The 15,334-nt window shown below is 48.0% G+C and overlaps 1 protein-coding gene across 1 annotated transcript in view; it reads right to left on the reverse strand.

Moving 5' to 3' along the window:
• Positions 1-15,334, reverse strand: part of SETD1B (SET domain containing 1B, histone lysine methyltransferase) — a 47,764-nt gene that overhangs the window by 7,890 nt on the left and 24,540 nt on the right. The window contains exons 7-13 of the mRNA XM_048323249.1: positions 9,752-10,522; positions 7,041-7,211; positions 6,037-6,124; positions 5,010-5,227; positions 4,648-4,777; positions 3,501-3,962; positions 156-1,712 (exon numbers count right to left, since the gene is read on the reverse strand). Of these exons, the coding sequence (XP_048179206.1) occupies positions 156-1,712; positions 3,501-3,962; positions 4,648-4,777; positions 5,010-5,227; positions 6,037-6,124; positions 7,041-7,211; positions 9,752-10,522 (3,397 nt within the window). The remainder of the gene's footprint in view (positions 1-155; positions 1,713-3,500; positions 3,963-4,647; positions 4,778-5,009; positions 5,228-6,036; positions 6,125-7,040; positions 7,212-9,751; positions 10,523-15,334) is intronic.

The raw sequence follows: 15,334 nt of genomic DNA on the forward strand, positions 1-15,334 counted from the left end.
ATAAAACAGCCTAAAATTCCCTGCTCATCCAAGCAATTGCTATTCCTGTAAGCAACTGGTTCTCCCACCAACAAAGAGCCTTTTGCATTTGAAGTCCTAGCCAGCCACCATCTCATGCATCTCACACGTGTTGCCAATACAGTGAGAAAGGATATAAGGATGGAAAACCCACAGGGTGTCATTGAGCCAGTCCATACCATTGTCCTGCTGTAACAAGCGGTCGTACGTGATACACATGAATTTGATATCCTCCTCATCTATGCCTCCGTTCCAGATATCATACAAAATGGTCATCTCCTCAAACTCGGAGCGCGGCCTGAACTGCGGCCGGGGCGGGGAATACTCGGGGGAAGGGATCACTGGCAGCTCCTCAGATGTCTTCTTCTGCCTTCGCCACTGTCTCTTAGGTTTTGCGTGAGCTTCTTCTTCCTTGAAGTCTTCATTCCACTGGTTCTCCAGTTCCTTGAATGGCAGTTTCTCTGCAACTGTCTCAGCTGCTATTTTCTCATGGAAACCGTCATTCCTGAAGTCCAGGGTGACGGCTTCAGGGTCTTTCAGTCCATAGTAGGCATCAGGATGTCCACTCAACAGCTCTTTGCCCATAGCACCTTCCACCAAGGCCACTGGCACGGGAGGAGGTTCTATGGTTTTGCCTGGGTACACATCCAGCGAGAGGACAGAAGGTGGGGACCGCCTCGGCCGACCCGGCCTCCTTTTGGGAAGAACAGAAGGTGGTGGTGGGGGAGGAAGAATAGAAGCCCCAGGGGGTACTTCTGGGGAGAGCAAACCAGGTTTCACTTCTGCCTTGCATTCCTCGATGGGCATTCTTCCATCTCCATGCATGCACGGCAGGGCTGCTACAGGTATTGGCTCATCAGGTGGCAAACCCATGTCCATGTGGAAATCTGCTTGCGGGGGGCTGGCAAAGGGGATAGGGGAAGGAACACTGTTCATGCTGATCGTAAGGGAAGCACCAAGAGGCTCTTTAGAGGGTTTCTCCTCTAGTTCATCCTCTGACTGTTTCTTGCCAGACAGAAGGCAAGGAATGGTAGCACCAGCCTCTGGGAAAGTAGGGGTGAAATTGAAATCTCTCCCAGGAGTCCGAGGAATGCCACTGTTAATGCCAGGAGATTGGGATGGGTAGGAAAAGGGGCTCCCTGGGACTTGAGGGGAACTGAGGGTCAAGCTACTTCCTGTAAGGGGAGCATCACTTCCTGGCGTGGCTGGAACAGTGTCCGTGCTCTGCGACTTCGCAAGGGGGTGTGAAGACTTGGCCAAAATGTCCCGCCCGGGAGTCCTAGGAATCTCTTCTTCCACGGATGTTTTGGTCACCATTAATTGTTCAGGGAACTTTTCTGGAGGGACTAAAGATTCTTCCTTGCCAGGAGTTGATGGCAGGGGAAGCATGGAGGATGGCACCTTGTGGGCTGGAAGCAGAAGAGTCTCAGTCTCCGAGTGGATCATCACCTCCCGTCCAGGCGTACGAGGCAGCCGCTCGTCCTCCTCCGCTGCCGATGGCGGCTTTGCTTTAACTCGGCCTTCCAAAGTGCTGTCCTCAGACTTGCCAAAGAAACTGCTTTTGCTGGGCAGAGGTTCTCCAAAGACTCCCACTGGAGCAGAGATACAGAGCGTTGCCTCCTCATCTTGAGATGCAGGCTTTGGACCTTCCTGTACCTCTGCCTCCAGCATGGAAGTGGGTTCGGACTCTTCCTCTGAAAGGGGAAAAGAGAGGAGAATCAGGAGCTTTGCCTCCACTTGGTTACTTGCCACTTGCTAGTAAAGGCATGTTTAAGATGCCGCAATTACAGAACAGCTCAATTCCACTGGGAGGCTTTAAAACTCCAGTGCTTTACATTTTGGAGGCACAGAGTGTAGAGTAATTAGACACTACCACACACTTTCCTAATGGACCATAAAAAACCCGCACTATTAATTTGAGGATTAGCTACGACACAGACCAGAACGAAGGTTTCTCTGCTTTCAAAAGCCCTGACAACCTTTTGTACAGACATTAAAGGAAGGAGAGGATTGTGGGGCGAGGACTTTGGAGGAGAGCTGTCAGAGCCCAGAGCTATCACCTTTTCTAATGTGGGAACTAAACTAATTGCAGGCCAAGGAGCACCCTCAGCTCTCCAAGGAGGGAGCAGTGAAGGGAGGAGCAGAACACTCCTGAACAACACATGAAGGAAATGGGAAGGCCTTGTAATGGATGACGAGACACTCAGATGGTATCAATGAGGCAATTTATATGCTGCTCTCCCTGCAGCAGCCTCATTTGTCTGGAGTTATTTACCCACTTAGGGCCAGGTCCAAAAGGAATCAACGGTGAATCTTGTTAGGCAGCTCAAAATAACATTTTCAAGTGGGAGAACGAAAGGAGGTTAAAATGCCCAGGGAGTTGGAAGGGAAGCATTCCCTGTTTGCACTGAACAAACCAGGGCTGCTGGAGAAGGGTCTGAGCCCTGCAACTCCTGTATGACAGGGCTGGGCTGCTCAAGAACAATGTTAGAGCTTGTTTCCACAGCTTACTTGGAAAGCTCCTTACACATGTCATGGTGCTCAAATGCAGGTGTCCTCAATTTTACGTCCTTTCTGCATGCTGACCTGCTCTAGAAAGGATTCATGCAAAACCAGTTCTTCTTTGCCCTGCCCAGTTTAACATTTTACTGCTCTGTGACTTTCAGATTTTGCAGCAGCCAAGGAGTGACACCCTGTGCAGGGACGGGATTTTTAGCTCTCCAAGTGGCAAAATACTGCCTAATCCTCAGACACCTCAGTGCTGCCCAAGGCTCCACAGCAGGCCCCACTAGATGTGCCCTCCCTGTTGGCTCCAATTTTAACTTTTAGATTCCCCCTAGTTGCCAAATTTGTCAAGCACTATACATCTCACTCCTGCTCTAGTAAAAGGTTTCCAATTTCCTTGGGTTAAATACAACTCTGTATTGACTGAAAATAATTTCCTTCTTCCAGAAAACTAGAGAGTATCACTCCTTTAAAAGGAGTAAGTGACAAAAACCCCCACAAATAATACTAGGAACCAAACATAACTCTGAGACTCCCCTCACCTGCCCCATGCAGCTTCCCTGTCATATACTGCTTTGATATTAAATCCAAAAAGAGCCAGTAGTGACATTCCTGCTCTGTTTTAGCAGCCATGGCTTTTCTATCTTGAGCTTCAGCCACCACACCACCCGATCAGTCACCCTCAGATGATGACAACTGTTCAGTTCCTGTAGGACTCCAACTAAACTGGCCCAGGATAAGATTCTGGATACAGTAACCACAGTATTTTTAGTAGCAGATGGCTCATGTAAAGCTCCTTACTAGGAAGGAAAGTTCAGCACAGACCTCCTTCCCTGCACAGATAATCCCCTAGCCTAGAGCCAAGACTGGAGGAAGAAAGAGAACAAGGGAAATACAAACCCATGCATATTGGGCACTGTGAGAAAATTTACTTGGAAACGTAGTAACAAAACTCCAAAGCACATGGAAGGGCATACCTGGCCTACAGATGGGAGAGAGTGCAAGTTTTGTCTCCTGGTCTCTTTCCATAACCAAGTGTTTCAGAGTTTCAGCAGCAAGAGATGCCCCCGGGACTTGGCCACGCTCACTTTCCTCTGCCTTGATTTCTTCACTGCCTTCATCTTTCACTGCCAAAGCTGGCTCGGCAAGTCCCAAGCCTGTTGCATCCATGTAGTCATCCACAGGATACAGGTCCAAAATAGTCTCCCTCTCATCCTCAGGAAGCTCATGACCAGCAGGTTCATGCTCTGGCTCAGCAACCATGGCTTCTCTGCCTTGATCTTCAGCCACCTCTTCCTCCTCTTCCTCCTCCTCATCTTCATCATCATCATCCTCCTCATCTTCATCATCCGAGTCAGAACTTGATTCGAATTCAGAGGAGTCCTCACTTTCATCAGATGATTCAACTTCAGCCTTGGAAGACGAGGGACTTGCTACATCTACAAGAACAAACTGCCATTAGTTCTGCTTTCTGGCTTTATTAAACAATGAGGGGCAAATATCCCTTCCGCTACAAAAGTGTGGAAACAGCATCAACAGCAGCGTGTGGGTGCAAAGGAGTGGCTCCCAATTTATTTATTTTTGCAGAGATTTATAAATCCTGTCTCTGGCTGCTTACAACAATCACCATACAACAGGCAGTTCCAGGAGCAGTGCTGCCCACGTGGGTCTCTTGGTGCATTGTATCTTTTACTAAGATTTTCTGCTGCCTTTACACATGGTCTTAGAAAGTGGAAACTACCACCTTCCAGGGCAGAAAGTGATTGATAGGACAGAGTTATTAGCAGCCAAATTACCCTTGTCTGAAATCTGGTCCCTTCTCCTCCCGGCCACTCCCGTTTCACAAAACAAGCACACATTTAACTGGCTTTGAGACCTCTGCCCCTCTGCCAGGTTGGGCTGAGATCAGGTAGGGACTGGAGAGCTACTGTAAAGGGACCCACTGACTGAGGGATCATGGAAATCTCACAGGTAATAATTAAAAATACCTCTGTGCATTTTCTTGTGTAAAACTGCCCATCAGTGAAAGGAGATGCACAAGTAACAAAATCAGCTCACAAAGGCAAAAGGGAGACCACGGCTGACCCTGTGGTGACACTTGCTGTTTCCACTGGAGCTGCTTACCCTCCTCGGAGTCCTGCTCCTCCTCCTTGTCACTTGTGTCTATGCCCGTCTCCTCCTCATCATCTTCATCCTCGTCTTCATCATCATCTTCATCCTCATCATCTTCATCCTCCTCATCCTCCTCTTCCTCCTTTGCAAGAAAGCATTGCCAAAAATGAACAGTGCCTGACCCTGCGACCTGGCTGTCAGTACAGTAACCATCAGGGAGGCTGGTCAGAGAACCTGAAGAGGGAGTGACCTGACAGAGGTTCTGTGAGGACAGGAGCACTCATCTCCTAGAAAAGGGAACTTTAGCATTTGGCATTACCAGGCCCCCTTTTAATGACAAACAGCATTGAAATCGCAGTCACAAACCAACACACCTTGCCAGGTGCTGCTTTCACCAAGCCTCCCTCTTCTTCCTGCTCCTCTTCCTTCTCTGAGGAGGACTCCTCTTCTTTCCCTGATGTCTCATCTCCCTCTTCTCCCTCGCTGTCGAGCTCCAGTGGCCTTGCTGGTCGCCGTCGCAGCCCCACTGCCTCTGCATCCTTCTTTGACAGGTCAGATGTTGTATCAGAAGCATCCCTGTCCCTCTCCGACTCTGAGGAGCAAAAGCAACAGAAATTACCATCAAATACCTTGGAAAGGATGGAAAGAGTTAACTACATAAGGGAAATTTCTTTGGGAAGATCAAAGTTAGGAGCAATGTGCCCATGTGGTGTGGGTCCCCAGGCTTACAGGGACTTGCTGATGTCACAGTGAACAGTGCTGATGGCAAAATGTAGGCAGCCAAAGCTGACACTCCCTACGCAGAGCAGACAGCAGACATAGCATGACTGAGGTCAGGACAGGTAACCTGAATTTAATCCTTTTTTCCCCCATTTTTTGGCTTCAAACCCACTTGTTAATCTGAATCAACTTTAAAATGAACTTATGTTTTTATGCAAAACAAAGGGTATTCAAAGCTTTGTCTTCCCTAGTTACAGGAAATAATGTTAAGATATTTTCAAACATATTTTTCTGGCAAATAACTTTGGTTTCTTTTTCAAATCAAATGCAGAGCAAACTGTTACGTGCTTCCTCCCACCACGTCCCAGTGAGCTGTGAGCACACCCCAAACAGCCCATGAACCCATCTGAGCTCCTTCTGCTGGGGCCCAGCACAGCTAAAATAGGTTATGAGTTATTCTTAAAATGTGGGTCTTAAACTTTCCACCAGTGAATTTCAGATAATTGAACCCAGAGGGGCCATCTCCCAGCTGATCAGAGCTCTGTGAGAAGCAGGGTTTGGCTCAGATCCTTGACTCTGTGTTTAACTGTAAGCGAGCACACTGCTGTGAAGTTTAAAGGGATTCAGCTTGCGTGGGGTTTGCATCTGCTCTTATGTATCAAACAAATGCGCTTTGCAAACCTTCATCTTCATCATCCACAGAAGTAGAAGGCCGGATTCTCTTCTGATCTCCTGCTGAGGCAGCTTCAGGTGGCTCCTTTCTTTTCACCTGAACAAAAGACACAATTAGCATTTCTGAAAGTTTAGAAACAGCAGAAATCAACTTCTTAAGCAAATTGCCACTTCTTTGCTTTGCTGTGGTCACTTACAGCAGAAACCAAGGGCCACTTCCCAGCTCTTGATCTCTTTATTTGCTTGCAAACAGAATTTCACTCTGAATGAAACTCTACCCCTTCAATTTGCATGAAAACACCCCGGGTACCAGCATGGTGCATGTCATCACCAGGTACTTTGAGGATGACAGGGAAAACTCGACAAATCCATGTGTCTGAGATTGTGGCAGAACAGAAAGAGAGCCTAAACCCACGGCATCTTAAAGAACCTCAAAGCAAGTTTTACTCTAAATAAAGACTGCAGAATCTCTCACCCCAAACCTTTACTTGCACCTTCTGTGCATTCAAAAATCCTAATTTCAGGGAAGCCCTCTACACTCCCCTACCCCACACTTCTTTCAAGATACTTTCAATTTTTTATGTAAATACTTTTTAAAATGGATACCCTGTGCTTCTGAGGAGACTGAGTTTAAGCAAACTTCAGGTGAGACTCAGCTGCCAAACTATCAGACATTCCAACCAAAACAAGAACTGTGGAAAGCACTATGAGCGTAAGTGTATTTTTTATGATAATGCTGAAACGCTGTGTCCTAAACACAGGCAAATGTCCCCTTTCCCTTGCAGAGCAGGGAGATCCCCTATTGTGTGACAATTCACACAAGTGGAGGATGAAAAGCTAAAGCTGGAACAGAGGGTCCTTGCTCTGGTCCTGGGGGGTCAGAAGCAACTCCCTGAAAGAACACAGAGGGGGTGAACAGCCTGCAGGCTCTGGGGCACAAACCTAGCGAGGTCTGTCCTCCTAAGGCTCCTCTGGGGGATGTCAGCATAAGGAAGACAGTTTTTTGTTTTCACCTTGAAGGATGGCAGCCGGATGGCCCCTCGTAACCCAATGCCCAAGCCGATTGCCTCATATCCCAGCCCTTCTCCTTTGTTCCAGTTCTCCAAAAGACAAGAGGCGATTCGATCCTTCGGCTTTGGTTTTTCCTCCAATTCTCCTCCAGACTTCACTGGAGTGAGAGATGCCTGCAACAGAGAAGGCACATTTGAGAGGGGAAGTTTCCTGGGAAGGACACAAACTCTGGAAACCATTTAGACAGTCGAGGTTTGGGAAATATCACTGCCCTGCCCGGGCATCAGTTTCTCTGAGGGCATCTGAAGGTGCCCCACACCTGAAAGGAAATAGAGCTGCACATAATAATACAAATAATTGGAGTGTGCTTTAGGCAAGCCAGCCCAACAACATGTTATTTACCTTTCTTTGCTAACCCACATAACTGAAAGCAATTCCAGACCTTCCAGTTGGGAACACCTTCCTGCTTTTGAGTGTAAGGCCAAATATAGTGCATCAAAAATCACACACATCCTTGTGTTTCCTTAGCAACCACAGCCCAAGTCCACAAAACCTGTCAGAAGGCTCCAGTCCTCGAACAGGAACATCCAAATATTTAGTTGAAACACCAAAGGGTCTACAAAATAGACGCACAGCCTCAACAAATCCTTTTTCACCAGAGCTGAGGTGTGAGGGAAGAGCAGGAATTCAGACCTCTGCAGCTCTGGAGAGGTGGACAAGCTGGGAGAATGTCACACATGATGGTATGTCATGCTCTGCCCGAGCCAGGGGCACTGGAGGTGACACTCACTTGCATCAGCCCATGGCACAACACTCCCTCTTGCACACCCTAACAGAGCTCACATGCTGAAGTGGGCTGGAATCACCAAAGAGGCAGCACAAGCTCAGCTTTCCCGCTAATAAGGGAACAAGACTAATGGGAATATCAAGCAGAGAATCCAAGCGGCAGCACTCCATGGCCAGGGGTGACTGCTTATCCCTGGCACTCTGCTTAATGCATCTTATTCAGGCTTTCAAACCTGACCCACCACTAGATTTGGGAACAAGGAAAAGCTTTCCCCTAGCTCAGGCAGAAAAGGTTCATGGGATGTGCTGCCTTCCCTAGCAACGTGCTCCTTTCACAGCTTTCACCCCATTTGTTTTCCACCCTGCCTGAGCCAGGACACCAGCTTTATCCTTGAGCCCTCCCATCTTTTACCTAGGCATGATGTCTCTTGGAAGTCAATCAACTGCCAGAGTTGGAATCAATCAATCAGCTGCTTTTGATGGAATATAGCAGCCAGAATCAGTGTGACTGCAGAGCACATGGGGAACTGACCTCCAGCTGCCACCAAGGAGCTCAGTTGCCTCATCCTCACACACACACACAGACACCAGCAATAGGAAGGTACAGCTTAAGCTGAATATTCATATTTTGTTTTCTGCAAAAGCAGGCAGCTTGTGACTGAGAAGGAATCCTGTCCCACCCCAATGCCAGGGGTGCTCAGCCCTAGCAGAAAGGAGGCTCTGGAATCTGTGGGGTTTTTCTGCACACAACAGTAACACATGCCCTGGGGCAGAAATGGTTCTGGCATCTCTGTTCCCGGACAGAAAGCACAGTGGTTTTCCATGCAGCAATTTCATATTTTCAATTACACTGCTCACATCCAACATAACCTGTGGCAAGGACTGTGGTACAGTCAGCTTCCCTTCCCAAAATGGTTTACAAATCCCAGGTGAGGGAAGAACACACCAAATCCAGCCATAGCTCAGGATGTAAAAGAGCCTGAAGATCTGCCTTGACTTGCTTCTGCTTCTTCACAGCAGATGTCTGGTTTAAAACAATTTCTAGAGTATTTCAGTTGCTGTTTTTGCAACTATTTGCTGGATCTGTTTCCTTCATTGCCCTGGAAACTCAGGGGCCTCCTCCAAGACTGTCAGCACACGCTCGCTGGCAGGAGAAAAGCTCTGAGCATTAGTCAGGAGGAGAGGTTTCTGCTGCACGTCACGCCAGCCAGCTCTAAGCCAGAGCAAATTACACTGTCATAAAACAGCTGTTAAGCAGCAGCATTACCAACCTCTCCAGAAAGCCAAGGAGCTCTCCCAGGCACCAGAATTAACACACAATTGGTTTACAAAAACAGGTGGTGAGGATACTGCTCTGAAAACTGACATCTGAAACAGAGGATCTACCTGTAGGTTGTGGTTTGTTTTGTTATTTTTGCAGTAATTCACTGCAATGGTAATTTTGAGGCTTGCATTAACCTTTCTGTAGTGTTAGGTATTTTGGGTAGTGACAAATTCACCATACGTTAAATCACAGAGCTGTTTGCTGGCTGAGGTACACTTCAAATTGGGTGAGAAAAGGATCAGAGGATTCATGCAAAGCTGTTTTCTCAACTAATCCCTGGAACTCTTCATGTATTTGGCCAATGTTCGGCTCTTGAGTTAATTGCTGCTTTGTACATGCGCTGAGGAGGGGGAGAACTGGAAACACCCACAAATCTCATTGCACAAAGTGGGGAAAACAAAATAGAGGCTTGGTGGTTTCAAACGCTTCTCTTGCATCTGACCTTACTTTTTGGAGCTAAACATCAGCTTCCTCTTGTACATAACAACTTAGGGCTGTGGGTTTTTTAAAGTCAGTTCCAAACCCCTGCTGACCCCACATGCTGGCCACAAGCACTAAGAACAGCTCTCCCCAGGACCCAGGACAGAGCACGTGAAAACCCACCTTTGCCAGACGTTCCTTCTTGTCCCACCAGTCATCAAACGCCCGGAATGCCACCACTTCGACCATCTTGCGGTTCAGGTCCCTTTTCATGATGGCCTTTAGTTCCTTCACTATGACCAGGAGGACTCCATCCACAGTGGCTTTGTGGGGATCCTCCTTCTTCGGCTCATAACCCGGGGGTGGAACCGAGGGGTCAAACTTGGGCAGTGGTGGCCACTGCTGCCCGCGGGCAAGAGCGGCTCCCATCGAGAAAGGGCGGTAGGGAGGAAGATTCACAAACTGCATCCGGCCTGTTATGAAAGGAGGATACTGGTACGTGTTCTGTGCCTGCATCATGCGGCTCAGCATCTGAGTTTGCATCTGGAACGACATTGGCATGCCACCCCACTGGTTGCCCAAGACACTGATCATATCCACCTGCATGACGGGGAACATGCCAGGATGGAACGGGGGGAGCGGGGGCAGGATGTGGGGCGGAGGGACCCCGGGCGGGGCGGGCAGCGGCGGCGGGGGGACGGTGACGGCCGGGTGGGTGGGCGGCGGCGGCGGAGGCAGCGGCGGAGGCATCGGGAAGCCCGGCTGTGGAGGTGGCGGAGGAGGAAGAGGAGGGAATCCCGGTGGTGGCAGCGGGGGGATCGACGGGGCCATCACGGCCGTGTTGCTGACGGAGGAGTTCACCACAATGGTTTTGGCACATTCCGCGCTGGTGATGGGCGCAGGGTTGGTCTCGTCGTCAGAGATTTCCATGTCCTCCCCTGAGGAATGCTGACCCTGCCACAAAAGAGGGAGAAAAGGTGACGAGCATATTCTCTTTACATTAAATACCACAGCGCTGGGCTGCTTCAAACAAAAGCTAAGTTTAACACACATTTTAATTGGGAACGGAGAAAAGCGAGCGATGCTCTGAAAAGACAGGGCCCACTGAGCAGCTGGTGCCTATTGAAGCTTTTCTCTTCTGTGTCAGACCTCAGGAATCAGAGAGGTAAAAGCTTTCTAAAAGAGCATCAGCACCAACTGAACAAAACCCTCAGCTTCTATGGAGCAGGAGGAACTGCTCCCGTGCTTGGTGAAATTACACACAATCCAAACGTCCTTCACCGCAAGATACATTATCTCTTATTTGCATCTAGTACTCATAGGCACATTACACTGTGAGTTTTTATTCCTTAGTTTCTCCATGAACAAATAATTACCTTGGTTTTTAATTATAATCCCTGGCTCATTTGCTGTCAACTCCTAACCTCTAATTGTGGAAAGACAGTATCTCCACATGGTTGCTGCTACTGAAAGTTGTCGTGACTAGACCACAGCAATTCACATGGGGAAAAAAAGAACCCCAAATCTGGTTAAACTGCTTTTAAACATCAAAGTCATGAATGCTGCGATTCAAAGACATAGCCTATGTTGTCTTTTGGGACAAAATGAATACTTTACTAGCCACAAGAAATACAGACTTAGAGAAAATGCTAAAACTATGTCCTACCTCTGCTGCCAAAGGGATGGAAATTGGACTAAGACAGAGGGTGCCTGCTTGCTCTCAAGTCTCAGAGCTGCCCAACTAGGTCTTGTACAAAAGAAAAGTCTCAGGAACTACCTCCATCCTCAGCAGCATGTGGTCACACCTGCACAGTGTCTGTCCTACAGGCACTTCAGTCCTGGAGGTGTCTCCAGTACCAGGAATCCATATGCATGACTCTCACATCCCTCAGGTATCAAAACCTTGATACGAAATACAGTAACCAAATACTGCTGGAAAACATATCCACACAGTGACAGTTTATCTGGGACACATGAATGGCGCTGATCTTTGACCAGAGTGATGGCAGCAGACAGGACAGGGTCCCTGTAATGTCCAAACATGTCTCACATTGCCGACATGAGTAAAGAGCCTCCGCGTGTTCCCCAGCACAGCCCAGGGCACAGCAGGGATGCTCCTCCTGGCCAGAGCCCTCCTGCTGCCCTGGGAGCTTTGGCAGCCCAGCTGAGCCAGGAAGAGATCACCATCAAGTGGTCTGTCAGTGCCTCTCTGTATCACAATCCTGGCAAGAGTTTTGGAACCTGCTGGCTGCTGTCAGCCAAATTTGATGGTGGATCTCAAAGATATTTATTATTTGCTCCACATTTTGTGCCAGCAGGTGCCTCTTCTGTCTGCTCTCCTACCAGTCTTCCCAGTCTGAAAGGAAAGAGCAGTATCAGACACTGGAGAACCTGGAAGTTCTGGGAAGAGCTGCTGAGGAGCAGACTTTGTTGGCAGTTTTCACATTGAAGCTGCTGTGATTTGGTTCTTAACCTGTGAATTTTTTACTGGGGTATGCAAACAAAAGCAGGAGCAGCTGAATTGACTCTGCTACAAACTGTCGCTGTGTGAAACTGAGCAGCCACAACTATCCAAATCACTCCAAATGTTTCCCGTTTTATCAAAGGTCATCTCTGCTACAGCAGCTACCACCAGAGAGCAGGCTGAGCACGACGCTTGCAACAGCAGCTGTGCAAATCCTCCAGTCCTGGCACCTCCCCTCACCCCGGCTTCCCCGCATTCCTCTGCTGCGGCACAAACTCACTGCCTCCCGCAGCACCTGGGTCACCCACAAAAAAACACTCGTAGTTTTAGAGCCCAAAATGCCCAACAAGGAGACACCATTCACCTGGCAAACCCTGAGCAAGAGCTATTGACCCTTGGTAATAATGATGGAGAGGGGACTCCCCTGTAGTCACAGAGTCACTACAGCGCATCTGTGCATGCAGGGAGGACTCTGAGGGCTGTTTCGTAAACCCTAAAATGAACAGCTAAAAAAGAAGTAGAGGTGATAACCCATTGCACTCAAGTCTTTCCAAAGCCCAGCTGTATCATGCCCTTGAGCTGCCCACATCTGGCTCACACTTCTCAGTGGGTCTCACACCCTGCATCCTCTCCCCAGCTGCTCTATTGCAGTCACGTCCCACGCCGAGGATGCTGGGGAATGAAAGGACATTCTGCAGTTTCAACTACTGCAGCTCCAGTGAAAGGAGCAGAGGAAGAGCAAAAAGGATGACTGTGGCAGGTGTAAACAAGATTCCTGTGAAACAGACCCCGGTTTTCAGTAAGTGAACACAAAAGGCCCTGTTAAAAGCACTGTCTCCAATTGCAAACGCCGGATGATGCTAAAGGTCGGTGCTGGATAGAAAGCCAGGAGCGTTCAGGCTACCAAAGACAGACTAAATCAGCTTCGAGTTCACATTCATCTCATCTGATGGGATATGGAGAAAAGTCACCTCAGGAGGCCTCAAGGAAGCACCAGAACCAAGCAGTGTCAAGCCACAAATTCTTCCCAGTCCCTCCTGCAGGACCCTGCACCCTCCCAGAGCCCTCCCAACCTCCCATCCTGGAGCACCAGCAGCCTCCAGCCTGTCCCAGCCAGTCCTGCCTCAGGAGACTCGTGTGCTCTTGCCCATCACTCAGAGCCCGCTGCCATCCACACCAGCCTCTAATCAGCCTCAGTACCAATGAGTCCTGCCTGATAAATTTGGCTGGTTTTCCCTTTTGAAGGAAACATCACATAGAAAAGCCAGTCCTGAAATTGCAGAGAGGTGGCAGGACTAGCAGGATTCCATGCTTTAGGGCACAGAGCTTCCTTCATCCATACATGCATTAATTTTATTTAAGCTGAAATGAGAATTGCTAAAGCAATAACCAGCATGTTTGAAAGACTGAAAGATTTTTCTCTTTTTTTTCACTTCTGGTGCTCAGATGGATCTACAGGAAGCAACAACAGATTCCCTGCTTCCTACAATGCTGGGCTGACAACTCACCTCCACTTGCACAGTGCACAGAGTCTGTGCTCCAGTTTTATCCCAAGCAAGATGGACAGAGAGAGAGAACGAGATTAAATGGCAGGGAGAAAAGGATCAGAAAAGGCACAGGGGGTAGGGGGAAAGAATCACAAGGTTAGGAAAGAGGTCAAACCAAAAGAAGATCATCTACAAGGAAGTCTTTAAAGAAAGTTAAGCGTAACAAATATTTAAAGCGGATGACTTTCCTGTAACTGCTCATATCTAAGGGGGAAAAATGTAGGCACCAAGTGAAAGAGATCAAGGTACAGATAGAAAAACCAAGGAGAGACATAGAAAGATCTTGTGTTATTTGAATTTCTTTTCATTCACCTGTCTGAACCTGGATTTACTATGGTTGCTACCAAATACCTCTCAGGGTAGAGCTGAAAAGCACCTGTGCTGTACTCTCAAAGAAACTGCCTTCTAGCTGGCCTCCCTCTTTGCTCTCACAAGCAGAAAAAAGTGAGCTGATGGATGACATACATACTGCTATGAGAATGTCACGGCCATCACTGTCAAAAAAACCTGTGTCAATCAGTCCCGGAGTTCACCTGCCTGTTTCTGAGGTCATCTGGTACAATGCCACCAGAAAACCTCCCTTCATTCCACTGAGAGAAAAGCCATTTCCAGCTAAATTAATTTGTGCTGCCATCTTTACTTTGGATTAATTAAATTAAGAGTTAGCAAAACAGGTATTTAATTATACGCATGACACATTTTTCCAAAGGTTCTTTAATGATGCAAATTTGTTGGGAGAGATTCATGTCAGCGTAACTGGTTATAAATGGCCTCATTCACTGTTCACCCAAAATGTTAATTGCCACCTTTAACACCAGCACAGTGTGCAGAGACCCTTAAGTTAAATGAGGGAACATCCTGGGATGCCACTCCTGCAGCAGCTGGAATAGTGACAGGGTAGGGCCACTGGCTGCAGGGTATCGATCCCACCTCAGAGCCATACCCAGCATTTTGCAAGCAAATGTTAGTACCTCCAAAGAAACTAAATCCTAATATTTGCATGCAGAACTGGCAGCTTCCAGATGTGAGGAGGCTGTTCCATCCCCTGACCCAGAGGAGCACTGACACTGTGGCAGCAATTGGGACCTTCACTGTACACATTGTTCAGTACCTTTCTTACAGGCAGAGAAACTTCACACCCTTCCATTTCCTTCTAAAAGGCCATCTGAGAAAGAATCTACTCAGAATTTCAGAACACATTGTGGATACTATCAGCTTACAGTTCATTTTGCTTAAACATTCTGCTGGGTACTAAGTTACTTATATTTGAGGCAGGGAATTGTACCACTGAACATAGCAACTACTCTGGCATTACCTGGCTGAGCTCTGGTGCATCAAAATAATGAAATGCAGGATCGATGGCATTCAGCACAGTACAAGGGCACCAGCCTTCATGTTTTTCAATAAAGCTAGAACTAAAATCAGAAGGGACTCTTGGACAAAAAAGTTTTCCTACCCTGGTTAAACAGTCATCACTTGGTTTTGGATTAAGTCCAACCAAGCGTTGAAAAAACTTCACAAGTGCTCATCTCACACTTTATCCTTACAAAAAAGCAGGGAAAGAAAAGCCTTCAGAGGTGAGGAGGAGAGGACAACTGACTGAAGAGGGTCATACACCATGTTGCTGACAGAGTCAAGAACAGACTCCAGGTCTCTCTGACCTCCTATACCCCAACTCCAGTTGCCTCCCCACACTGGGCTCACACCAGGCTCCTCACTGCCTGTGCTCTGTGTTTGACAAGGGAAACAGCCCTA

The sequence above is a fragment of the Corvus hawaiiensis genome, chromosome 18 (genome assembly GCF_020740725.1).
Source record: "Corvus hawaiiensis isolate bCorHaw1 chromosome 18, bCorHaw1.pri.cur, whole genome shotgun sequence".
NCBI lineage: Eukaryota > Metazoa > Chordata > Aves > Passeriformes > Corvidae > Corvus > Corvus hawaiiensis.